Below are 27,907 nucleotides of genomic sequence, written 5' to 3'. Positions count from 1 at the left end.
TGTCGACAAAATAAATTTGCATGAATTTGGTACCGTCCCATATACGTTGTGGACTGCAGATACCATCTGCAATTCATAGTTGGCTGTTTTTCTCCGTAGAGCGGCTGTTTGAAAATCGTGCAAGTTTTTTGTTATTTTCTCCTTTAACGAAAGAGGTCATTACACTTCCATGTTACTCGATTTGAAAAAACAATGTAGCAACTCGTGTGTACTAAAAGCATTCTCCACAGAGCCTGATTCCCCGGATTGCGTGTTTATAGTTTTGGACAGTTGTGTATCTTCCCGCAGGATTAGCATTAGAACTTGTAGCCGCGGAGATAAAGAATGGACTGCTAGAAAATTTGTTCTCCTACACATTTTAGTATGACTTGGTGAAGGGCGATTTATATTACTTTACACTTTACTCAGGAATCGCAAACTGGAATAAAACTTAGAATGACAATGGGAAATTGGCGTTTTGCGTTTAACCTCCTGATCATCTTGCAAATCAGAAACACGGGAGAGGTACTAACCAATGAATCAGACCTTCTGTTCAGTTACTTCAAATATATTCGATAGTAATCAACCAGTAGAGCAAAGAAGGTAAGGAAAAGAGACGTGAAGAAATCTTCCCAGGAAGAACAATAGAGCATGGAAACTGAAAACGCGGATTCGTGCCACTGCTCACCCCTTTCAAGTCCTTTCTGTTTCAGTAAGTTATGCTCACGTAATATTCAAGGAACACGAGAGTTGTTACACAAGCTTTTAACGTGCATTATTAATCCACACAACAATTATTGAGAGAGAGAGAGAGAGAGAGAGATGCAATTATATAGACTTGTAGCTTTATTCTCAGCTAGTCCAGATTTTTTTGTCAGATTCTCCATCCACCACTTATTGTCTATATTCCTCTGCCACTAATGTAAGCTCTAATTTCACTTCATTTTATCTGCTTATATATCCTGCCTGCCTAAAGGCTCAAGGCATTGGTTGGTAACTCAATCAGTGCATAAAATACAGTATCTTAATTTGTTGCAGAAGGGTGATTGTTAAATTAATCGGAAAGATGGATATAAATAGAGAAGAGATCGAAGATGCTTGCGACGAAAAAGAAGAAGGATCTCCCAGTAACAAATTATTATCGGTATCTTTGTGCTGGGAGAAAACACTTGCGTTTGTGTCAACTGCTCATGCTCACCCTCGAGGCCTTTTCATTCATCCTCAGAGCTGGTTAGCTCTCTACTTGACTTCTTTACACATATATGCTTGCTCACAGCGGGCTCACACCACTACATTCTTGTCTCAATAACATGAGATCAACTAATAGTTTAGTTTTAGAGCGCCTGGGATTTAAGTAGTCATTTTCAACTTTAAGTGGTCGATTAAAACATTCAAATAAATAATTTATCAAATTTATCACGTAGTTTTTTTTTTTGAATTATTCATCACACGCTGTCATTATAATAATAGAAAATGGTTTATCAATTTTGACATAAATAAACTTAATGCTCTTTCCAATTTTGAATATTTGAGGGTGAAGCTATGTGGCCTCAATTAGGGGTGAGCAATAAAAAATGTTTTATCAGTTTTGAAATGAACTTAATGTCCTTTTTAATTTTAGATATTTGAGGGTGTGTAGCAATGTAGCCTCAATTAGGGATGAGCAAAACCGGATATCCGGTCCGGTTATTAATATCAAATCGGATATCCAGTTTTGCGGATCTTCATAAATCAATTCCGGTTCCGATTCCGGATATCCATGCAAATAACCGGATAATTCAGATCCGAATTTGTTACATATAACTACATTTAATTCATAAATTATTCTTCAATTAAATTATATTTTTAATCTTCTACAACTAAGTTTATAAATTATAAATAATTAGTAGCAACTTAAAAAAACAAAATTTTAAGTTTAGCATCTATAATATTATTTTTCTTATACTTCATTTAATTTTAGTGGAATATAAAATTTAATTTTTATTATAGTTCTTATAAATGATATTTGTGATCATCACACTGACTATATTTAATCAAATATAATGAATTCTTATATATATATATATATAAACAATATAATCATAATAATTTATATTATCAATAACATGTAGTGTATTATTTATCTTTAGTAAGTATATTAATCATGAAAAATTTATTTATTTTAGATAGAAATCAAAAACCGGATCGATCCGGATATCCGGTCTTATAGAAAATAATGATTAGAATTCGGATTTATGAAAAAAATGGGGATCAAATATCCAGTCCAATTTTTTGGATAAAATATCTGAATTTTCGGATTTTTGTAAATCGGAATCGGATACCGGATCAGAAAATCAGATAATCCAGTTTTCAGATTTTTATGCCCACCCCTAGCCTCAATATTTTACTCGCCGATTCAATCATCTAAATATCCGACATGTTCCGATTGATTTTTATATCGGAATGAAGTCAAAAATAATATTTACTCGAAATCTTTAGCTTTTCAACGCTCACAAGGGTGAAATGGGATGATCGAGTATCTTATATACCTTCTCGTGCGAGAAGTCGATACTCACCCTAAAAAATTTAACTCATAAAGAGATTGTTCGGTTCAAGTAGCGATATGAGGTTGGAAGAGGTATGATTTGGAATGAACTGACCCAAATTTCAGACACCATGAACCAAACTGCCCCAAATATATCCAAACCAGCTTAATTGAGTAAAAGAATTCAAGAGATTAGATAAAAATAATTCCAAATCGACGCTAATCGGTACTACGTTCACCTGTAACTATTCAATATCCCGGATTACATCGGAGCGTTTCCGCGGCCGAATCCACTTTGAATTTGATAACTGCATTGCTTATAAAGTATGTGTTCGTGTATGTCCTATAGATCTGCCTGTTGTAGATTGGAAATTGGAAACGGATACTAGAAAGAAACGATTGCTTAATTACAGTATTGATTTCGGAATCTGTATATTTTGTGACTTAATTTTACTGCCTACTTAGCTTAGTCGGGAAAGTCTGATTACCCGAGCCGTTAGAAACCCTAAAACCCCAATTATGAAATAGACAATGGAGGTGAAATTATATGTAAAGTGGCAATGATGATGATGATGCAGGGGATATGTGTTGTGGACACAATTCATACTAATATGGGCAGTTTACTCCTCCTTTTTCACCCCGCTGGAATTCGGTTTCTTCAGAGGTTTGCCAGAGAATTTGTTCCTCCTTGACATTGCTGGTCAGCTTGCTTTCCTCATCGACATCGTCATTCACTTCTTCGTCGCCTATTGGGACTCTCATTCTCATTCTCTCGTCTTTAATCACAATCGCATTGCCATAAGGTCTCTCTCTTTCTCTTCGCTTTTTTAAATTACAAATGCAACAATACAATTACTCGTATTCTCTTTCTTATTCGCACACATATGCAAATATTTGTGATTTTGAATTTTTGTGGCCAACTTAAATAGGGGAGCCTCCTTTGGTTTTAGTGCGGTAAACTATAAAACCAACTGAAAACCAATTTATGGCGCGGTTGTATTATATTGTGTTTCTTCATTGTGCAGTTGTATTGATGCCGTTTCTTTTTTCGTTTCAATGTATGCTCATAATATATTAAATATTTCATGTTTAGAAATCAAACCCTGAAACTTTCTGTTCAAGTTGGTCCGTAAAGTCCCTCTATTCATATTAGTCCTTGATTGTTTATAAGCTAAGTAATTTACATCTCATACAATTTTATATTCTAAAACTAAAGGAGATTATTGTCAATAATAGTTGTGATTTCACTAATTAACTTTGTTTCAAAGAAGGCTCCTTTTATGAAACCATTCGGGAGAGCCATTAAAATATATTGATAACACAGTTACTACATATACAGTTATGGCATGACAGTGAGATAGTCTGTTTGGCTATAAGCCTTCTTGGTGCCTAAGGTAAATAGACAACATGGAGAAGGTTAGTTTTGGGATGATGTGTGGTTTTGCCAACACCACGACATATGTCAAACAAACTAGCATACAACATACAGAACTCATATTATATCATGCAAATGATGCATACAATCTGACCACATATGTATATCATGTCTCGAAAACGTACTCACTAACATTGCTGGTCTTAAGCCCTGGTTAAAAAAGAAGAAGGTATGAAATGATTACTCAGTCCAACTTAAACTCATTTGACTTTTCATTTGGTAACTTGTACAAGTATAGTAAGTTTTGATTATTTTGTTTCTCATGTATGTTTAGAATTGTTATTTAGAAAGAGTTCTTAAATTGTCTAATGATTGATGAGGTTTAGAATAGAGGAGATTATTTGTTGCATTTTCCATTCGGGCTCTTGAGGTGAATTACTGGTTTTCTTAAAGACGATTTTCCTTCATGTGGTTTGGAATCTGATTAATGTTTTTGTGTTGGGAATTTTTATTTGGCGTGATAAATTATATGGTTCAAGTGTATACTGGTCTGGAATGACATGACATGGGTTGCTTTTATGATTGTTTTTGCATCACGTTTTGTAACATATGTAACAACTTATCAACCATCATAGTATCTTTGATTATCTTTTGAAATCTCTCTCATGCTTGTTTTCCTTTGTGGTGTTATTATTTAGATCTAGATCAGTTGTTTGGTTATGTTTGTTCCAGAAGGTAGGTGTATGAGGAGATGAGGAAGTTTCACTATCAGTTCTAACTCGTATAATTTGTGAGTATAACATCTCTGTATAAACAAGTAGTGGGAAAACGTTTACCATGTCTAGCATTAGTAGATTCTGTATATGTAATATCTATGACCAGATACATAAGGTTATTAGAGTCAAGTGCATCATTTCCAGGATGTTGTTTCGCTATATATAGTATATCTGATATATACGACTATACGACTACACACAAAACGTATTTAGAGTCAATTGCATTATTTCCATGATATTTTCATTTCCACATGCTTCATACAACGTCTTAGCTAGTTTATTGGACATACATGGTTGTGTTAATTATAACAGGCTCACATCACCCTAAAACTACCCTTCTCCATCATATTTCTCTACTCAGCACACCTTCCCATTGGTTGTAATAAACAGAAGAAGGCTTATACAATTTGATCTGCTGAAACCTTGTTGCAATAGTTGTGGAATTAGAATACAGGCTCACTCTCTTAAATGGTTGCGGCTGGGAGAAAATGGTCACTTTCCTTTCAGAGATTTGAAACTAACCCATATACTGCAATCTTCTTTAGGAGGTACATTGAGCTCTAGAATGTCAAGGTTGATTGGGAACAATGTTAAATTTTGTGGATGCTATACTTCAAATGAAATGCTCTAATTTGATAACTGTATAGTGATACTGTAATAGTTTATTTACACTGAACTCACATTCTGTATATATTCAGATTGTAATTAAGCTAAAAATGCAGTTTTGCAGTTCTTGCATTATTTGACTTATATTTACAGGGCTAGTTGTAGGAACTTGCCTGAGGTCCAAAACAATTACCAGTTGGTGTAGCGAATTTTAAGGTGGTTGTGGACCATCTACTATCGAAAAAGATTTCACCATGTAATGTACTAGTCACATCATTTTCTGGTAGAATACTCTGAGACCTTCGGCATTTGCTAGACAAGTTACTAAGATTAGTTATACCATTTTATAAACACATCCCCCAAACACATTATTAGGACTTGTCACATTTCATTTTGTACCTTGGTCAGTAAACTTTAGGTTTATTTGTGTACCCATAGATTCTACTTTGCGGTGTTCATATTTTTAGTTGGTTATGTACACCCTTTATTGTTGCAGGTATTTGAAATCACGTTTTCTAATTGATTTTCTAGGTTGTTTGCCTTGGGATGTTATTTACCAGGTACTTTTTCCTTTCTTTTTTCTTTCTTATCTTGTATGGATCAATTTGTCATGCAATTTATATATATAACTACAATTCCTACATTGTCTATCCTAGGTTGAAGGTCTTCTTGGCTTTGTTTCAGTTTTTTGCATATACTTTTTGTTTGCTATATCTGGATATAAAATTCCCTCCTTTGTTGCCGAGAATGAGCTTAAATATATTAATTTCTCAAAGTTGTTCTTTGTATGCATAAGAAAATGTTATTATTGGTCTCATGTTTTGTATTAACTTACATACCTTTCCAATTATGTTACCTTCTCCAATATTCTGCTCCAGATCATTAATAATGTTGCAGCCTGTAAATTTAATATCTGAGCATGCAAGCTCAATATTTATTTTCTGGACATTTAGTTTAATATTTTTTCAGCCCACTAATAATTCAGCTGCTACCTTTCCTATGTATATTTATCAATTTACCACCTCTATCTCATTATAAGACCCTGACAAGAGTTTGTAGTGGTGATGTACATGTTCCAAGTGAAAGTGGCAGCACATCCTCTTGATTCTTCTAAAGCACTGCAATATTTTTAGTATTTCAACTCTTTTGGTTACGGATTAAGTGTTGTGATTAGGTTTTGTTATATATATATATATATATATATATATATATATATAGAGAGAGAGAGAGAGAGAGAGAGGAAAGTTCTATGGAGACCGCTATTTCATCGGAGACCTCGGACCACATATGTTCTGCAATCAAAACACTATAAAATACATTATTTTGTAAAATATGTTCTACAAATATCATGTATTCATTAAAATTGTTGAACATTATCTGTGTTTAATAAGTAGATAATGTATGTTCTGCAAGTTGAACAAATGTTTCGCAAACTAAACATATTTCATAGAACAAAACATTTTGTAATGTTCCACATGTAAAACTTATATGATATTCAAGATTTTAAATGAAATAATGATTTCGTAGAACATGATTTGTAAAACTATACGTTTTGCAATGTTTTTATGAAATATTTTACTTGCAGAACATATGTGGTCTCCATGTCTCCAGAAAAAATGTGGTCTCCATTGAACTTAACTCTCTCTCTCTCTCTCTCTCTATATATATATATATATATATATATATATATATATATATAGAGTTTTACTCCAATAGAAACCTTCTTATCCTAAAAACTAAAAACCAATCTGAAATATCACTAAATCCTAAAGCAGATACCACTAGATTCCTAAACAACCCTATCTCCACCTCCATCTTCACCAAAACCACCTCCATCTTCACCAACCCACCTCCATTACCACCACCTCCGTCGTCGCCTCCTTCATAACCACTACCACCTCTATGCCGCCTGCTCCCTCCATAACCACCACCTCCATCTCCACCTCCACCTCCATTATTTCTCTAACAACACAACCTCCACACCTCCATCTTCACCATCCCCATCTTAATCGCTGCTTCAACCTCCTTCAACCATGTTCATACTTCTTTCTCCACTCGACTCAACTTCAAACGCGGAGCCGCCACTAATCCGGCAACGCTCTAACCCCCCACTTCAAGCCGCTCAAACCTCCGCTACAATCATCCTTCCTCCATCTTCACCTTCACCTCCACCATCTCCACCACTATCACCACCATCTGAATTGAAAACATGAACAGATCTGGAGATTTTAAGCTGGAACATATCTGGATATTAAATTTTCACTAATTCCTGCAACACATATCACTAAATCCTAAAGAGAATATCACTAAATTGTACTGAGAATATCACTAACTTGTATTGGTTTCTAGTTTTTATTTTAAAATTGGTTTCTATTTGATCATTAGCCTATATATATATATATATCGTGGTATAAACATTATCTGGTCTTATGAATATGTATGAATATGTAGTTCAATAGTACAATAATTTTTTTTTGAGAGTATGAGACATGAAAGAATTTTAATATTAAATCACATGGATATAGTAATATGTAACTGGATATAGTAATATCTGGATATTTGAAGATGCAACTGTAATATGATATAGTAATGGGTCGTTCTATTACCTCTTCACCTCTAACTAGACCATGTATTCCTTTCAGGCTAGTGGCAGGAAGGAACCAGTCAGGTATCTATTGTGGATTAGATTAAGCCGGGCTGTCAGAGTGACCGAATTATTTGAGAAATTAGAAAAAGATATTCGTGTCAATTATCTTTTTACAAGGATCATCAAACTTTTTGTTGTTGAGCTCTATTGCACGCATACAGCTGCTTGCATATTTTACTATCTGGCTACTACACTGCCACCGGCACAGGAAGGTTATACATGGATAGGAAGTTTAAAGATGGGTGACTACAATTACTCTCATTTCAGAGATATTGATCTTTGGACGCGCTACATTACATCATTATATTTTGCCATTGTTACGATGGCAACTGTTGGTAATATTTTCTGAAATCATCTGCATTGCTTAAACATATTGTGTTGCTTATGATTGTTCATATTTCTCTTGACATATTCAATTGGTATGACATTAGATAAGTGATGCATCTAGATGTGGGATCCCTTAGATGTTGCTCCCAATGTTGTAAATTCATGATTGTTTTTTTCTCTTCCATACCTGGGGGTCATTTGTTAAATCTGAACCATGTTTTCTGAACAGTTAAAATATTTGGATGATCTGAGCGAATAGTTATTATGCCAATCTGAATCAGTAATGTTGTTTGCTAAATTTAATGTAAATTATCTGGAAGGTTGCAATTTACTTTTATACCCTGCTAAATGATTAATAGTGTTTGACAGGTAATCTATTTTATCACTTGAATGATACTAATTTTTATTTTCAGTCAATTAGATATTAGAAAAACCAATAAACAAAATTAGAGTGTTTATATAATTATTAAATTCTTCAGTCGTAAAAATAACCAAAAAAGAAATCTTTGAAAGTTGCAACTTGCAAAGCAATTTGATCACAAATATCATTCATACATTGTGCAGCTTGTGTTCCCCATTGGGTAGGTGTACCTTAGATAGGTGATGCAGGACAAGCAAGGGAGATTATTTTTTTTAAGTGCAACTAAAACATGGGTGAGCTGAAAGAAGGATTAATAGTTATCATGTATCAAAGGTTTTTGCCTTAAGTTTATTGTAGGATTTCGAAAAGATAAGCATACTAAAGGATATTTGTGTCATTAACGATGTGTTATATGCAACCATAAATATACAGATCATGATTCCAGGTTGAAGTACATAAAAATGACGAAAGTTAATAATCGGTTGCAGAGACTCCAAATTAAAGATGATTTCATCCCAAAACATAGCAAATTCTTGTCAACTAATTCTCAGTGACTTCAGAAAAGCTCTCATTTAGTAATCCATAAATTCTTGATCATTTTGTGCATTTAATTTTTTTTAACACGATTGCTTGTTTTGCCTTGCACTCTATTCCTATGTAAATGCACTCTGCTATATGTTCCTGTTACAGGTTACGGAGATGTACATGCAGTGAATAACAGGGAAATGATATTCATCATGATTTTTGTCTCCTTGGACATGATTCTTGGTGCGTATTTACTTGGTAATATGGCTGCACTGATCGTAAAAGGATCAAAAACTGAGAAGTTTAGAGATAAGATGTCAGACCTTTTGGAATACATGAACCGAAAGAAACTGGGTAAGCAGATATTTAATGAGATAAAAGGCCATGTACAATCACAATATGCGAACAGTTGCACAGAGGCTGCTGTCCTCCAGGATATTCCAATTTCCTTTCGAGCCAGGGTATTTTTCTGAAACTGCATACCTTGACATTCTAATTGTAGTTATTTATGTTCTTATGGCTTGATAACTACTCAGACATTTTGCTGAGGAGAACCCCCTCCCTATTATTAAAAAGCAATACAAAACTAGCTGAATCAGGAACAGATGTTACATGTAGCCCTTATGTATTGCTTTATTGAGCGGGTACCAAGATGGCTACATGATGCATTCTGATATTCTGAGGAACTGTTTTCTCATATTTACTGATGATATTTCTGTCTTAACCTGGTATATGATATCACACTATGTTTAACTTGAAGTCTGCCATACTCCCATCATTTATATTTCACAAAAGAAACTTCAGTACAAAGTGCTCAGTTCCTTTTGCAAAATTACAACAAACATCTTGTACTCTTTGGTGTATTGACTGCAAAGTTTCAAGGAACATCTTGTACTCTTTGGTACGTTGACTGTAAAATTTCCATGCAGATCTCAGAAAGGTTATACGTGCCGTATATAAGGGAGGTTCCTATTTTCAAGGGTTGCTCATCTGGATTCGTTAAACAGATAGTAAGTTACTTCTGAACACCCAAGTCCATGTCAAGGCTAGTCCATTAACAAGGTGCTTTGTCTGTTCTACAGTATTGTGTTCTAATAGTTCTGAGCATTATGTTGCCTGGTCTCAGATACTCAAGAGTTCCTTGAAATTGTAATTTCTGTACTTATGCAGAAGAGGAAATCTTGTTTATCATATAGAATGTTCTTCCCTTTAACTATGAATGAGAATTAGGTAGCTACACTGTAATATGTAAAATGACTAAATGAGGAATCTGTAATAAGCAGTACTTCCCCTTTTTCCTTTATAAAAATATCTTGTCGAAACTTTCCTAAACTTCACTGAATACTCTCTCTCAGTGTGTGTGTGTGTGGTTGGGGGGGGGGGGGGGGGGGGGCTGTGGTCTTATAGTTTGTATTTTTTTGATGATTTAAGCAGCCCTGTAAGTCAAAGCTCCATCCTTTTCTTTGAAAGCCATCCTTGAATTGTGATTTGCACAGGCGAGCAAGGTACATGAAGAAACTTTCCTTCCAGGAGAAGTAATTGCAGAGCAAGGAGATTTTATGGATCAGCTCTATATAGTTTGTCATGGTAAGCTGGAACAACTATATCCAATTTGACATTTTCTTATGGTTATGGGCATATATCCCCCCTGAACCCATCTAATTGCTACAAAAAATTCCATGAGCGAAGCTTCTGAATTGTTAGGTGTATCTCAATTGCAGCTAGGCTCAGCCTCGGGTATTGTCTAGAATATCTTTTTATTGAGCATACACAATTTGGAGTCAAAAATTCATGAAATATGGTAAAGTCAAAGAATTAAACTAAATCACTCATGTCTACTCAAATTAGGTAGATCCTTAAGGCTTATGTTAGTACTTGGTCAACAATTAGGAATTTGGGATTAATTGTGAACTGTGCATGATCTTAGAGTCGAGCCATAGGTTTATCATTGATACATGGCAATATATCTCTCTAGACCATGTATACTGACCTATTATAAATCACTACAAATGATATGAGCACGTGCAGTATTACTCGTGAATCAGAACTGTATCACACTGGATCATGATTCGGTTGAGCTGAAGATTATTCATAGTCTTCTAGTGTAGAATTCATAGCCAAGCCAACACATGTTTTCGTACTAATAGTTATACTAATGACGCCCAGCAATTTTCTAAGTCTTTAAATTTGAATTAATTGGTTTGTCCAGCCATATATATTTATACTATATTATTAAAACTAAACATACAAAAGTTTCGTTGTTGGTTTGTAGTCTAGTATAGTGGATTATAACTGTTAGATCACCTGAATTAAATTGATTATAACCGTTAAATTGAATTTTTTGTATTTCACTGTCTATGCTACTAAAGGTCTAAAGTTCAAATCCCATCAACAACATATTAAAATATTTATTATAATATATATCTAACATAATAATAAATAGGGGTTGAATCCCGTGAACATATTAAAACTACACACACACACACACACACACACACATATATGTGTGTGTGTGTGTGTAATTTAATTCTAACAATGCAAATAAAGTATATTATTATATTTTATTATCGACATTAAATTTATTAAATTTAAATACACAAATAATATTTAAAAAAATATAACATAGAATGTTTGGCTCTGGCATGACACGGGTTATAAATTAGCATGCATGGAACATTCTACTCCACTATAAACCTCCTTAGAATAGAAACTAGAAACTAAAATAAAAAATTTCTAAATTGCGTCGAATTAGAGAACATATGGTATGTAAATTGATCGTTGGGAGATGAAAACAATACAGTGAAGTCGAATTTAAAAAAAAAAAAGCTCACCGATTGACGGGAAAAATCAAATTAAAAGCGGAGGGGATAATGTGGGATCATGTATAGGAGGGTGTATATGAGTTGTGTGTGGTGCCTTCTAGGAGCCATTAGATTAGATTGATGTAAGGACTTAAATCAGTTTCTAGTTTCTATTTTAGTTTTGGTTTCTATTTGATCAATTGCCTACATATACATATACATATACATATACATATACATATACATATACATATACATATACATATACATATACATACATACATACATATATATATTATATATCTATATTAATTACGTGTTTTATATGTAGTGTATTCCATATTCAGCTTGTTTGCAATATTTTGTAATTAGTGGAAGGCTGGGAGATTGTGCAGGAAAATTAGGAGGCACTGAAGGTGAATTCGAAGAACCTGTTCACTTTCTACAGAGTCACAGTTCACTAGGCGAAATGTCTGTTCTTTGTAATATCCGATTACCGTACACAGTTCAAGTCCTTGAAAATTCAAAGTTGCTAAGACTTGATAAGCAATCATTCCTAAACCTTCTTGATGTGTACTTCTCAGATGGGCGGTTCATCATCAATAATCTACTTGAGGTGAATCAACAACTCTGTTTAATCTTGTCATGTTTTTGTGTTTGGAATGTGTAGTTCGGTGGTGTTTGGGGGGGGAGGGGGTCTATATTGTTTGTTATATGAGCGTGCCCAATAATTATATAAACCTTGGCTTGAAAACCAAATTGCTAGAGAATTCTGGGTCAGTCAACTGCTAAATACTTGTATTGCATAAACTGGCCATGTTTTAGAGTTTTTTGTAATACTATCATCACCTTACAATACAATTAACTTCTGTTATGTCGTTCTTTTTTATTTGCAGGGAAAAACAACCATCCTTCAGAACAAGATCTTAGAGTCTGATATAGTACTTCATATTGGGCAACATGAATCTGAGTTGGCTATGAAATTAAACTGCGCTGCCTTTTATGGAGACCTCCCCCGCTTAAAACGTTTAGTTGCAGCTGGAGCGGATACCAGCAACACTGATTATGATGGGAGATCACCTCTGGTATCAGTTATATTTTTATAGCAAAATTCATATAATTTTATTGTATTTATCTCATGTGATTATTTTCAATACTGATTCTAGTTTTTGTGAAGTAATATATATCTACAATCTCCTATACACTCCTGTGCACAGAAGCAGACTAAGCCCAATCTCATTCACATTTATTATTTAACCGCAGTAATTTAAAGGTGTTAAAGAATCATCTGACGTTAGGTGTTTCTCTTGAAATTTTGGTGAATGCATTAAATCTGGACTCTGCCTAGGAAATAACTGCTGAAAGATTCCATCGATAAGAAATTAAATCAGCCATGCTTTTTGACAATGTTCTAAATACTATAAGACAGAATTTCTAAGATCCATCTTGTAAGTTGTTCCATATACGAACAGTTAGCAGTAGTGTAATTGCAGTTTTGTACCTAGAGTGCCAAATGTGGAATGGTTCCTTAGACCAAGATAATGTTCATCAAATATATGGATCTCGATTCTATGGCTTCCTGATGATACTTGGTCACACCATGAAATGGATTAATATATGGAACCACGTCTTAATGGGTGTGGCTTTTTGGATCATATTTTTGTAGTTATTGTGCACTGACAAATCATAGTTGTGCTCTGATACATTGTGATCCACGTAACTGGATGATGTATTATTGATCTTATTCCATAATGGGGCATGATGTACCAAACTACCACTCGTAATCCGCGCACCTAATAAGAAATGCACATTCTTTGGGCAACTTTTCTATACTTCACTAGGGCTCCCATATTCTCTCATCTTAAACATTGTTTCCTATTGGCCTAAATGACATAATTATTCAAATCAATATTCTTTCTATGACAAGTATAATGTTTGTAAGGAAACAATTGCATAGTGTTATTTAGGGAAGCAAAAAAAAAAAAGTGGCTCCTCACACCAAAAAAAATTCTGCACATACATATTTTTAGTTTGAATTATCGATAAAAGTTAGTTACTAAAATGTCAGCTTTGGGAATCAATAAATGCCCAAGCAATGACAATGGTGCTCCTTGCTCTTGATTCTTATCTCCTCCTTCCCCTATACTTAAAAAGATATCAGCTGTTAAAAGTACACAATGTTGGTCATTCAGTGTCTTGTTTAAAGTCAAATTTACTCCTCTTATATCCTATTGCTTGTATATTTATGCTCTCTCTGTTGGTTTGTTGTGTATTCTATCTTGTGTGTGCCTATCAACCGACACATTCTTAGAACTTATTCTGTTTTGTCACATATGTATTTGCCTCTGGCATGATCACAGTCTATAGCCTTTTATTAATGATACTTTCTCTATTCCAGCATCTTGCTGCATCAAAGGGAAATGAAGATATTGTTAAGTTTCTCCTTCAAAAAGAGGCAAGAGTCAGCATCACTGGTAAGCCACCTCATTTTCCAATGTCTCACTCACTCTCACTCTCAGTTACACTATGAGCTTTAGACTTTGCATCCAAGACCTATTGGATGTCAAATTGTAAATTCACACTGTGTTATCTTTCGTAACAGATAACTATGGAAACACTCCATTACATGAAGCGATAAAGCACAGTCATGAAAGTGTTGCTTCTTTGCTAGTAAAATCAGGGGCTTCTCTTGATATAATCGATGCTGGGAACTGTCTCTGTATGGCTGTTGTTAGAGAGGATTTCGATTACTTGAGGAAGGTCATGGAAATTGGAGCAAACCCAAATTCTAAAAATTATGATCTGCGGACCCCACTTCATTTAGCTTCATCCAAAGGATTATATGCAATCGCACATGTACTTTTGGACGCTGGAGCAAGTGTATTTGCAAAGGACAGGTACAGCTTTTTATTATTGTCCTGTGGTAAAATGATACATAGAGCATCTCCATTCTCATTCTTTTTTAATTTGGTCTTATACCAGTATTCCATTTGTCATATTTTGTGATCAAATATATTATTTTTTTAATAGATGGGGAAACACTCCGCTTGATGAAGCAAGGATAGGTGGAAATAAGACTCTAATACAGCTACTGGAAAATGCAAAGCATGATCAGCTTTTGAAGTTCCCTAATTGTTTGAAGGGATTCCAAGGTACTAATATTCTATCTAAAAAATTTATCGGTTTCGTGTTTTGCTTTGAGGAAATTCTAACCTAAATTTAAGTAGCAGGAAACGATGTACTCCACATATTAGGCTTTAAAAACTGTTTTAGGATACGTGTGTACATCCAAGGAAATATACAAGACCTGCAAATGAATTGTTTGTTTTTTAGACCCAGTTTTCTTGGCTATCTAGAGGCTTTTGTCTAGTTACAGGATATTAGGTACATGGTGGTATAATTAGTTACACTTACTGGTATCATACAGTGTATATAATATGAAAGGGCAGGGCTGCAGACGTTTTGAGTCGCTGAAAAATGGCCAAAGCAGCAAAGTCCATAACTAAAGTTTTAAGGGAAGGGGAGCAAGACAAACAGGGGAGAGTTGCAGCTTGGCATATATGGTTTGTAATATGACCTGCAATTTTTTCTCAGTTTTGACCTCTTCCTCTCTCATCGAGTTTGTTTGTCCTTTCTTTTATGTTTTACCCAATATTCATCTGCATGAGTCAGATGCAAGACCAAGCCCTCATAGATGTCCTTATAGCAGGATAAGGGCTCTCTGACGTGCAGTGTCCCTCGCCTTAAGGACTTCCCTTAAGCTGACCCTGACCTGACACTATGGGGCAAGTAGGCTTCAAAACACTATTGCCGTTTGTCGAATAGACATCCATATGATCCTTTGCTTTATATTAATTTTACTTGTTGTGGACCTTAAGGATCTGTAAACTGAAATAACCTGTACATAGAAGTATGAAACCAAGAATCGGCAATTATCTAGTCACCTTATAGCAAATTCCTCATAGTTGGTGCCCAGGCGTTCAAGCACTTGATAATCGCCACATCTCAAGAAACTATGGTAACCATTTTAGTGGAAATTCCTATCATGTGCATCCTTATATGAGCTTTCCCTCGTTTCCAGCCAAAAGAGTTAGTATATGATCTTCTCTCTACCCACAGCAGCTACTTACATGTTTTCTTAAAACAGATGTGCAAAGGAAATGCACTGTTTTTCCCTTCCACTCATGGGATCACCAAGAAAGAAGACTAGGGGTTGTGCTTTGGATTCCACAAAACATTGAGGAGCTCATCGAGGCGGCAAAAAAGCAGCTTAAGCTTCCAGGTTCTTGTTATATAATAACAGAGGATGGGGGTAAGATTCTGGACTTGGGAATGATTTGTGATGGCCAAAAGCTATTTTTGGTGAGTGATAATTCTGAAACTTAGGCCTAACTGTATTACTGAAAATAAGCATAGTTAAGCTAAATATAAAAGTCCAGGGTGGTAGCTGGAATGTTTACATACACACTGTAACCGATGATGATGCAGATTTGTATAAAGTTTACTTATTTGTATCATCTTAATCAAGTGAATATATGTAAACCACATCAGTCGGGATATCAACTTCAAGATTTCAAAGGTTCGCAGGATGATATGCATATGCATATTATAAAATAGAATAAACAGAAGTACTGAATAGATTTTCTTAAAATACCCAAATTTTTATATCAGCGCAATTGAGTTGCTTATAAATCAAACTACCAATCAAATGTAGGATTAAACAAGCAGGATTTCATTATAATTTAAAAATGAATTTTTGGCCCTAGTATTCTTGAGCTCCACCAGAATCTTGATTATCTGTATATGTTGATCCAAGATTAACATACACAGATGAAGTAGCACCATCTCCCCCAACACCACCCATCAAACCCTGCATTAAATTCTGACCGACTTGCTGCGCCGCCCCTTCAACTAATCCTTGAAGCGCAGCATTCATTAGTCCGCCAGTTGCTGATGGATAAGTTTGTTGGGGCTGCATTTCCCCCACACCTGTCACTTGATAGCTCTGCGGAGGCGGCATCCCCCCCGCACCTGTCACTTGATAGCTCTGGTGACGAGGCATTCCCCCTGCACCCGTCACTTGATAGCTCTGCTGGGGCGGCATTCCCCCTGCACCTGTCACTTCATAGCTCTGCCGAGGTTGCATCCCCCCTGCACCTGTCACCGGATAATTCTGATGCTGCACCCCTGTCAGGGGATAGCTCTGCTGTCGCTGCATTACCCCTCCCAGTGTCCCTGGATAGCCCTGTTGGGGCGGCATCCCCCCTCCTGTTGTCACCGGGGAGTTCTGTTGCCGCTGCATTCGGCTGTTATAGTAGTTACCTGGAGGACCTTGCTGCATCTGAATGCCAACACCAGTATACTGAAAGCTTGTTGTTTCAGGTACATTCTGCTGTGTCTGAATGCCACCGGTGATTCTGTTTCCTGGATTGTTGGACATTGCCGGAAAATTCTGATTTCCCTGCAGCCTGCTGGAATTTCCACTACTGGGACCCTCGGGCTTCGGTTGCTCATGAAACTGATTCCTTTCAACGGTCAGTGGTGGTACAGGCGGTGGTAGACTCCCCGTGGCGCAATGCAAATGCGCATCAAATTCACACACACCACACCGGTACAACCAATGCTTTGACCCAATTTTCGAACAGACATCACAAGCGAAGCCCTTAGTTTCATAGGGATTCTTGAAAGTCAACATCAAAGGATGCTCATGTAATTGATGAACAACAGTCAAAGGTTTTGCAGCACAGACAACATGAAGATCGAAATCACAGGTATTACAATGGTAACTGAATCCCTCACCTCGACGGAGACAAGCATCACAATTGAAAAGTCCTTCAGGGTATGTCGAAACAGGCAGCAGAACCAGCGGATGAGAAGTGTGAGAAGGGTGAGTAATGAGTTGCGGAAATTTTGTGCAAAATAAATGGAGGTGATAGTTGCATCGATTGCATGAATAAATCAGATCATCAGAAGAGTTTGCTGGTAATTTGCAACCTGCACAAGTTGTTCTCACTGGATTAACATTACTGGAACTCATGTCTGGTAGAGTAAATTGGTCATTTGAATTTAGTACCAGTGGGTGGGGATGGGTGAAATGGAGAATTTGTGTATCATGATCGAGTTTTCCCATCACTGAACCAAGAAATGGATTGAAATGAGGGAGGATGACTAAGAAATGGAGAAGACTCACTGTGATTCTTTGTATAAAGAGAGTTGACATGTGCATGGACGAATGTGTAGGTGCATATTATGTGTTCATATATATAATATTACATATGGGATTTGACTTTAGGGGTTGATAATGTCAATGATATCCAAGAAATTAAACGCGGTTGTGATCTGCAGGATTGCAGGTATTAATTTGTGGTTGAGGTTGACTATCTTACAATGGATTTTGCATTTGATGAATGTTAAATTCAGGGGAGTCTTTAATATTTGCAGCTGTCATGAGATAATGTAATGCGAGATGTTCAAGTTGAGGACAAGAAAAGGATTTTCAAAATATAAATATGATTGTAAAAGATTATGTTTTGAAAGAGATTTCAATCGTATCCAAATTAATTTCAACCGTTTTTTTAGATATGACTATTTTTTGTGATGAATACAGATCTTTTGATTGGGGATTTTGTTAATAATGTCATTTATAATCTTTGTCGTGTTTATTTGACAATATAATTTTGATTATTTAGATGTTGGTCGATGTCCGGATGATACACTACATTTGATTATTAATAATTTCAAATGTTCACTTTACACGTTCTTATTTATAACCGTTGTCGTGTTTAGTTGGTTGTCGTTTTGATTTTGAAAAGTTTAGAATGTTTGTTCGAATACGAATTTTATATATACATTGTATATTTTAAATACAATAAGATGGTAGTTATATGTATTATTATAATTTAACTGTATACGTTATTTTAGTTAATCGTATATGTTACATATTGTAAATGAATATAAAGATACTAGATTTTATTGTGCCATGTTATTAATTTTTGTCATGTTTATCAGTTTACCTAATATCGTAAATTTGATCACGAAATCTTATATCTATATAGGGTTGTAATTCGAGTCGAGTAATTTCGAGCCGAGCCTAATTCGAGCCAAGTTTAATTGAATAGAGTCGAGCTGGCTCATTTAGTTAATCGAGTCCAAACCTCTGTCCGAACTCGACTCGTAAAATTTCACGGGGTCGAGTCGAGTCGGCTCGTTTAGCTAAACGAGCTGGTTTTAAAGAGTTGAGAGAGTCGGCTCATATACTTTTACACTTAATTGAGGCTAAACCTCAACCCAAACTTGACTCGTCTAATTTCACGAGTCGAGTTGAGCCGGCTCGTCTAATTAAACGAGCCAGAATCTTTGTCCGAATTTGGCTCGTTTAACGAGTTAAGTCGAGCCTAGTTAAACAAGTTCGAGTCAGGTGAGCTCGCGAGCTACCCACTCGAATTACAGCTCTATGTTTATATATGATATTTGTTTGAATAAATTTCAACCATGCTCAAATGATATATTATCTGTGACTAATACATTTGGATTATAATTATATATTTACACCTTATTAATGCATTTGGATTATAATTATGTATGTACACCTTATGATTTATGTTGATATGCAAGTGATGTGTAATTGTGATTGTTATGTTTATTGATCATGCCCACCACGTATACAACAAGAAACAAAATTAGTCAAGAGGGTGGCAAATAATATACTAGCAACAAACACAGCCCAAATATGCCGACTTGTTCACTCACTGGGTTTGTGTGGTTCATAGATTCTGGGATCAACATTATTGCTTCTTCACTTCACTTTCTTACATTCCTTTTGGTCTGCCTCTACTTGTTACACCTCTTAATTTGATTCACACATTACAGTTAATTAGTCGGTTTGTAATACAATAATTTGAACTCAACTAATAAATTTTAAACTAAGGCTCCGTGTTTGGGATTGCTGATGTAGCACCAAGCTTTTAAGTTTTAAAAAAAAAAAAAACGTAAAAAATTGTTTATTAAATTTTGAGAGCGACTTTTCTGAATATTTCAGAAGTTGTTTTTAGAAAAACCATATCTACTATATTTTTGTGGTTTCACAAATTATTAAAACCTCAACGGAAACATTACTTTTTTAATGTTACTATAACTCAAATATACAAATATAAAAAGTTTATTATACAAATACCTGATTAATGCAACACTTTTTTTATCAGCTCGTGACACAATTTTTCCAACAGTACATTCAAATATATCAATTTTTCTAGCAGTACAAGGATTTCTAACGACATTCTCAAATAGACTTTATGGACATTTCCAATCGACTCTTCGAACAAACTCTTATCTCTAAATTTAAAAAAGGTTAATAGGCAAAAATATCACCAAACTCATGACCAACTTGCAGTTGGGTTACTGAACTCAAAAAGTTTGCAAACGGATCACAAAACCATATTTAACTTGCAGTCAACTCACTGAACTAATAAAAGGTTGCATTTAGGTCACTGTGTGCCGTTAAATATCAGTTGATTTTAACGGAATCCGTTAAAAAAATTATAAAGGATAAAAAAAACTTTGAAAAAAATTTAAAAAATTCGATTTTTAAAATAAAACTAACTTTAAAAAAATGAAAATTTTGAAAAAGCTATAAAAAATATGGAATTTTTTAAAAATATGAAAAAAATGTAAAAACTTTTCAAAACTTTTGAATTTTGAAAGTTTTTTCAAAATTTTTAGATTTTTTAAAAAAAATCAATTTTTATAGTTTTTTTTTAAGGTTTTTTTTATTTTTCTTGACGGATTCCGTTAAAGTCAACTTATACTTAACGGTGCAGTGACCTAAATATAAGTTTTTATTAGTTCAGTGAGTTGACTGCAAGTTAAATCTAGTTCTGTGATCCGTTTGCAAACTTTTTGAGTTCAGTGACCCAACTGCAAGTTGGCCACGGCCCACGAGTTCAGTGATCTTTTTACCTATTAACCCAATTTAAAAATAACGTGAAATTGCCCGCAAGGGTTGGTTTAGCTGGTTAAAGAGAGGACGTGTATCCTCTTGGTCACAGGTTCGAGCGCAATAATTTCAAGGCATTGGTTATATTTTTTAATTTTGGTATGCCAACTAATTTTTTGGCTAAAGATTTTTTATGGTTGGAGTTGCTTTAAGTGGCTCTTTAAAAATTTAAGTGTTTCCTCTCTTTTGAAAAAAAAAATGTATCTTGATGCTCTTAACTTATTATTCTTTTCTATTTCTATGCACTTTTCTCTCCAACTTTTCTTTCAAATAATAATAAAATATAAATAAAAATTAAATATAAAGAGTAGGAATAAAATTATTACAATATTCAATATATTAACTTATTAGAATTATATTACTTTTAAAAGGAATGATAAGGAATGATTTAACAGCGCCTTGTTAGAATTATATATATATATAGTGAGGTTCCAGAGAAAACCCAAGTATGAAGAAAACCGAGAAAATCCGTATTAATTACGTACATTATACGGTATTCCTTTTTTAATTGCAATCATAAATATAAGGGTAATCTTGGACAGAATCTTGTGAATAATTACATATCTTCTATTTATGATTTCCCAAAATTCAATATCTGTATCAATTAATGTGAATTACATTTCCAAAATTCAATCAACTAATTTGATTTTGCACATATCTTATTAAATATATTAACTTCTAATAAAACACTTAGTGAAATCAACTAAATAATAAATTTAACAAAAATAAATTTTACTAAACGTCATACTAATAAAATACATTAAGATTCTAATAAAATATTTATTAATATTCTACAAAGTTTAATATCAATATTATTAAGATTCTACTAAGTAATTCACTAATGACATTAGATTTCTACTATTTTAATATTCGATATATTTATTTAAATACATAATAAACTTCTAGCAGAATCTTATTTTATTTATTAAATAAGTTTAATAATAAAATTAAATTTAATTATAAAACTAATAAAATTAGCTAAAATTTATATTAAATTATAGGTGAAACACTTAATAAAATCTTAATATTATCAATATATATAGAAGATTCTCTAATATATTTTATTTATTTCTAGTAATAATGTGAAAGATTCTTTTGGAATATTTAATTTTTCTTGTATAAATTATTCACCCTATTATATTCTTTTGACTCTAAAAATATTTTCAAATTAATATTATTTTGAAGAATTTCAACTAATTAATATTAAAAAATCCTTATTTAAAAATTATAATAATTTCTAAAAGAACACTTCAAGAACACTTCAAGAACACTTCAAGAATCCTTCAAATGTTAAAAGTTAAAAGTTAAAATCTTATATTATATATAATGAAACTATAAAAATCCATAATAAAACTTTTAGCAGAATCTTAGTTTATTTATTAAATAAGTTTAATAATAAAATTAAATTTAATCAAAAAACTGATAATATTAGCTAAAATTTATATTAAGTTATAGGTGAATCACTTAATAGAATCTTAATATTATTAATATATATAGAAGATTCTCTAAAATGATAATAATATTTAAAAGAACACTTCAAGAAACACAAATGTTAAAAGTTATAGGTGAAACACTTAATAGAATCTTATTATCGTTAATATATAGAGAAGGTATTCTAAAATATTTTATTATTTCTAGTAATAAATATTTGTATCTTGCAAGATTCTTTTAGAATATCTAATTTTTCTTGTATAAATTATACACCCTGTAATATTCTTTTGACTCTTTAAATATTTTTATTTAATATTTTTTTAAGAATTTCAAAATAATTAATATTAAAGAATTCTAATTTAAAAATTATAAAAATATTTAAAAGAACACTCCAAAAATCCTTCAAATGTTAAAAGCTATAGGTGAAACACTTAATAGAATCTTAATTAATATATATAGGAGTTTCTCTAAAATATTTTATTAATATATATAGAAGATTCTCTAGAATATATATACAAGATTCTCTAAGATATTTGATTATAAATATTATATGTAAAATGTAAAATGTTAAATGTTAAATGGTAGTTTTTAAATCTTTTCAATATGAATCTTTTAAATTTGAAATTTGAAATTCAAATTGAATATACATTAAATAATTAAATGATTGATTGCAGAATCTATTTAAACATGGTATTAATGTCTGATTTTTTTTTTTTTTGTCATAGGTATTAATGTCTGATTGATTTGGTTATATTTATGTTACAAAATTACTATATACGCTAGATTTGATTGACATAATTAAATATTAGAATACAGTATATTATTAAACAAGAATACGTGATCAACGGTGATGAGACGGGTTCCTCAGTTTTCTTGATAAGCTGAGCTGAGTTTTCTTAGGATCTTCCCCCTATATTATATATATTTGTTCTGAGTTTTCTTAGAATCTTCCCCATATATATATATATATATATATATATATATATATATATATATATATATATATATATATATATATATATATATATGAGTGAGGTTCCAGAGAAAACCAAGTTATCAAGAAAACCGAGGAACCCACTTAGATACCGTTCATTTTTTTGGCATATATAATTGTTTCCCAAATTAAAATCAATCAAATATATATCCTAATCCAAAACACACAGGGGCAAAATCGTAACGAATCTGTTTTTAATCAATTAAAGATTTTCTATTTTTGGCATTTGCAAGAATCCAATCATAAATCGTAAAACACTCTCAAATTATTACATATACATAGTGTCCTGCAGATTATATGCAATTGTAAGAAAAGAAAAAGTTACTAGGTCGTGTAAGAACAGCGAGTCACCGATCGAAGGTTTGTAACCCTTGTTATTCTCATTGAGCTTAAAACTTTTTTATCCAATATATCTGTTATGACTTTTGTATAATCTCCGCAACCACATATTCCTTTTTCAGAGATATGATGGCGGAGAAGAATCTCGATGAGAATACCGGTCGTTTGTTGGTTCGAGCAAAACCTATGTTCTTGAAGAGAGTCGTGGACAACCTTTCGGATGTACAAAGACAATGGGTTGTGGAGACTGGTTTTGAAAAGGTTCTAGTTTTCAACATCAATGAATACCCTCAACCTTTGAGTTTTTTGATTGCGAAGTCATACAAATCAACCGATTCAAGCATTTCAATTGGTGAGAATATTATAAATTTTTCGGAAAATGATGTCCAGATTATACTTGGCTTGCCGAAGGGGGAGTTAATGTTTGAGGATTCTTACAACAGTGAGTATAAAGATGTTTAGAGATCACAGTTCAAGGAGTACAAGGGTCCTCATAGGATTACTGCAAAAAGTTTATGTGATGTTATGGAACCATCGAAATTGGTTACCTTGATATTTAAATTGAATTTTCTCATTGTCCTCACCAATGTTCTAATACAGGGGTCCAGAACACCTTATGTGTGTTTGAAGATTCTGTCGTATTCCGGGAATTTGGATCAGTGCTTTAAATATAACTGGTATGGTTATTTACTACAATGTTTAGATGAGAAGTTTGATCAATGGTTTATAAGCCCGTCAGGACAATGCTTCACTGGATCTGTTCTTTTACTAGATGGATGTTGATCAGGATCTCCTGGAGATGGAAAGTTTCGAGGATTCTATATGATCTGCTTAGAATACTAGGTTCTTTAAGTTGATCTTGAGTTAATTTTTGGGTGTTCTAGTTTGTATTCTAGTTATGTTTGCTTAGAATACTAGGTTCTTGTGAAAGTTGTTTTAGTTTGTGGGTGTTCTAGTTTGTGTTCTAGTTATGTTTATTCTGAGAAAACTTTTAGCAGAATTTTTTATTCAGAGAAAACTAGATAATAAAACTTTTAGCGGAATCTAAATTTATTTTTTAACTATTTTACAAAAAAAATGATGTATTATAGGTTTTTTATGTTTTTGATAAGTATAAGATTAATGTTAAGATTCTATTAACCATTTTACTAATGAAGTTAAATTGTTTCACATAATGTTTCTAATGATGTTAAAATATTAAGATTATATTAACCATTTTACTAATGATGTTAAAATATTAAGATTCTATTAACCATTTTTCTAATGATGTTAAAATGTCAAAATCATATTTTTTTATTCAACAGTAAATAATTGATTAAAACATTAAATAGAAAGCATTCAGTATCATAAATGCTTAATATTTATTTTAGTACTTTGATATTAAAACATTTAATCGAATCTTAAAAATCTAATCATTAACAGGACCGTACAAGATTTTTTTGGAATATATGTACGAGATTCTCTAAGATATTTTCTTATTTTTAATAGTAAATATTTGTGTCATGCAAGATTCTTTTAAAATATTTGTTTTAAAAGATTTGTTTTACCAAGATTCTCCTAAGTACTTTAGTATAAATTTAAATAATAAAATATTTGTTTTACCAAGATTCTCCTAAATACTTTAATATAAATATAATAAAATATTTGTTTTACTAAAATTCTCCTAAGTGATAGTAAATATTTGTTTTACCAAGATTCTCCTAAATAATAAAATATTTGTTTTAGCAAGATTCTTCTAAGTGATATTAAATATTTGTTATATCAGGATTCTCCTAAGTAATATAGTATTAAGATTCTATTAACCATTTTACTAATTATGTTAAAATATCAAGATTCTATTAACCATTTTTCTAATGATGTTAGAATGTCAAAATCTTTTTTTTTATTCAATAGTAAATAATTGACTAAAACATTAAATTGAAGGCATTTAATATCATAAATGCTTAATATTTAATTTAGTACTTTGATATTAAAACACTTAATCGAATCTTAAAAATCTAATCATTAGCAGGATCGTACAAGATTTTTTTTGGAATATATGTATGAGATTCTCTAAGATATTTTCTTATTTTTAATAGTAAATATTTGTGTCATGCAAGATTCTTTTAAAATATTTGTTTTAAGAGATTTGTTTTACCAAGATTCTCCTAAGTACTTTAGTATAAATTTAAATAATAAAATATTTGCTTTACCAAGATTTTCCTAAATACTTAAATATAAATATAATAAAATATTTGTTTTACCAAGATTCTCCTAAGTGATAGTAAATATTCGTTTTACCAAGATTCTCCTAAATAATAAAATATTTGTTTTACCAAGATTCTTTTAAGTGATATTAAATATTTGTTATATCAAGATTGTCTTAAGTAATATAGTATTAAGATTCTATTAACCATTTTACTAATGATGTTAAAATATCAAGATTCTATTAACCACTTTTCTAATGATTTTAAGATGTAAAAATCTTATTTTTTTTTATTCAATGGTAAATAATTGACTAAAACATTAAATAGAAAGCATTTAGTATCATAAATGCTTAATATTTAATTTAGTATTTTGATATTAAAACAATTAATCGAATCTTAAAAATCTAATCATTAACAGGACCGTACAAGATTTTTTTGGAATATATGTACGAGATTCTCTAAGATATTTTATTATTTTTAATAGTAAATATTTGTGTCATGCAAAATTCTTTTAAAATATTTGTTTTACCAAGATTCTCCTAAGTACTTTAGTATAAATTTAAATAATAAAATATTTGTTTTACCAAGATTCTCCTAAATACTTTAATATAAATATAATAAAATTTTTGTTTTACAAAAATTGTCCTAAGTGATAATAAATATTTGTTTTACCAAGATTCTCTTAAATAATAAAATATTTGTTTTATCAAGATTCTCCTAAGTGATATTAAATATTTGTTATATCAAGATTCTCCTAAGTAATATAGTATTAAGATTCTATTAACCATTTTACTAATGATGTTAAAATATCAAGATTCTATTAACCATTTTTCTAATGATGTTAAAATGTCAAAATCTTATTTTTTTTATTCAATAGTAAATAATTGACTAAAACATTAAATAGAAAGCATTTAGTATCATAAATGCTTAATATTTAATTTAGTACTTTGATATTAAAACAATTAATCGAATCTTAAAAATCTAATCATTAACAGGACCGTCCAAGATTTTTTTGGAATATATGTACGAGATTCTCTAAGATATTTTATTATTTTTAATAGTAAATATTTGTGTCATGCAAGATTCTTTTAAAATATTTGTTTTAAAAGATTTGTTTTACCAAGATTCTCCTAAGTACTTTATTATAAATTTAAATAATAAAATATTTGTTTTACCAAGATTGTCCTAAGTGATAATAAATATTTGTTTTACCAAGATTCTCTTAAATAATAAAATATTTATTTTATCAAGATTCTCCTAAGTGATATTAAATATTTGTTATATCAAGATTCTCCTAAGTAATATAGTATTAAGATTCTATTAACCATTTTACTAATGATGTTAAAATATCAAGATTCTATTAACCATTTTTCTAATAATGTTAAAATGTCAAAATCTTTTTTTTTTTATTCAATAGTAAATAATTGACTAAAACATTAAATAGAAAGCATTTAGTATCATAAATGCTTAATATTTAATTTAGTACTTTGATATTAAAACACTTAGTCGAATCTTAAAAATCTAATCATTAACAGGACCGTCCAAGATTTTTTTGGAATATATGTACGAGATTCTCTAAGATATTTTATTATTTTTAATAGTAAATATTTGTGTCATGCAAGATTCTTTTAAAATATTTGTTTTAAAAGATTTGTTTTACCAAGATTCTCCTAAGTACTTTAGTATAAATTTAAATAATAAAATATTTGTTTTACCAAGATTCTTCTAAATACTTTAATATAAATATAATAAAATATTTGTTTTACCAAGATTCTCCTAAGTGATAGTAAATATTTGTTTTACCAAGATTCTCCTAAATAATAAAATATTTGTTTTACCAAAATTCTCCTAAGTACTTTAGTATAAATTTAATAAAATATTTGTTTTACCAAGATTCTCTTAAGTGATATTAAATATTTGTTATATCAAGATTCTCCTAAGTACTTTAGTATAAATTTAAATATATTTATATTATAATTTAAATATGAATAAATAATTTTTATTCATTATTAACTAGTATTGTATAAAAGTTCTAATTAGCATT

At 31.8% G+C, this 27,907-nt stretch overlaps 2 protein-coding genes across 5 annotated transcripts; one reads left to right on the top strand and one right to left on the bottom strand.

Annotated features, from left to right (window-relative positions):
* Window positions 1-788: 788 nt before the first annotated feature.
* On the top strand, window positions 789-17,443 carry LOC108214664 (potassium channel SKOR). Of its 4 annotated transcripts, XM_017386793.2 has the most exons (14): window positions 789-901; window positions 1,018-1,209; window positions 3,082-3,306; window positions 5,757-5,820; window positions 7,903-8,242; window positions 9,286-9,581; window positions 10,050-10,130; window positions 10,617-10,707; window positions 12,317-12,537; window positions 12,818-13,006; window positions 14,320-14,395; window positions 14,524-14,818; window positions 14,952-15,073; window positions 16,069-16,484. In XM_017386793.2, the coding sequence occupies exons 2-14, from the start codon at window positions 1,046-1,048 to the stop codon at window positions 16,305-16,307; spliced, it is 2,403 nt and encodes an 800-aa protein (XP_017242282.2). In that variant the 5' UTR covers window positions 789-901; window positions 1,018-1,045; the 3' UTR covers window positions 16,308-16,484. The 4 variants fall into 4 exon arrangements, with proteins under 4 accessions (XP_017242282.2, XP_063945336.1, XP_063945335.1 ...); XM_064089266.1 differs by lacking the exons at window positions 789-901; window positions 16,069-16,484 and adding an exon at window positions 17,304-17,443 and having other exon boundaries at window positions 943-1,209; XM_064089265.1 differs by lacking the exon at window positions 789-901 and having other exon boundaries at window positions 944-1,209.
* On the bottom strand, window positions 16,551-18,202 carry LOC135151298 (uncharacterized). The gene has a single exon (XM_064089268.1). It carries the CDS (start codon window positions 18,145-18,147, stop codon window positions 16,684-16,686), a length of 1,464 nt encoding a protein of 487 aa, XP_063945338.1. The 5' UTR covers window positions 18,148-18,202; the 3' UTR covers window positions 16,551-16,683.
* Between the last annotated feature and the right edge of the window lie 9,705 nt (window positions 18,203-27,907).

This window comes from Daucus carota, chromosome 3, assembly GCF_001625215.2.
Source record: "Daucus carota subsp. sativus chromosome 3, DH1 v3.0, whole genome shotgun sequence".
NCBI classification, from domain to species: Eukaryota; Viridiplantae; Streptophyta; class Magnoliopsida; order Apiales; family Apiaceae; genus Daucus; species Daucus carota.
Note: the sequence above shows the minus strand (reverse complement) of the source record. Positions and strands in the feature narration are given on the sequence as shown.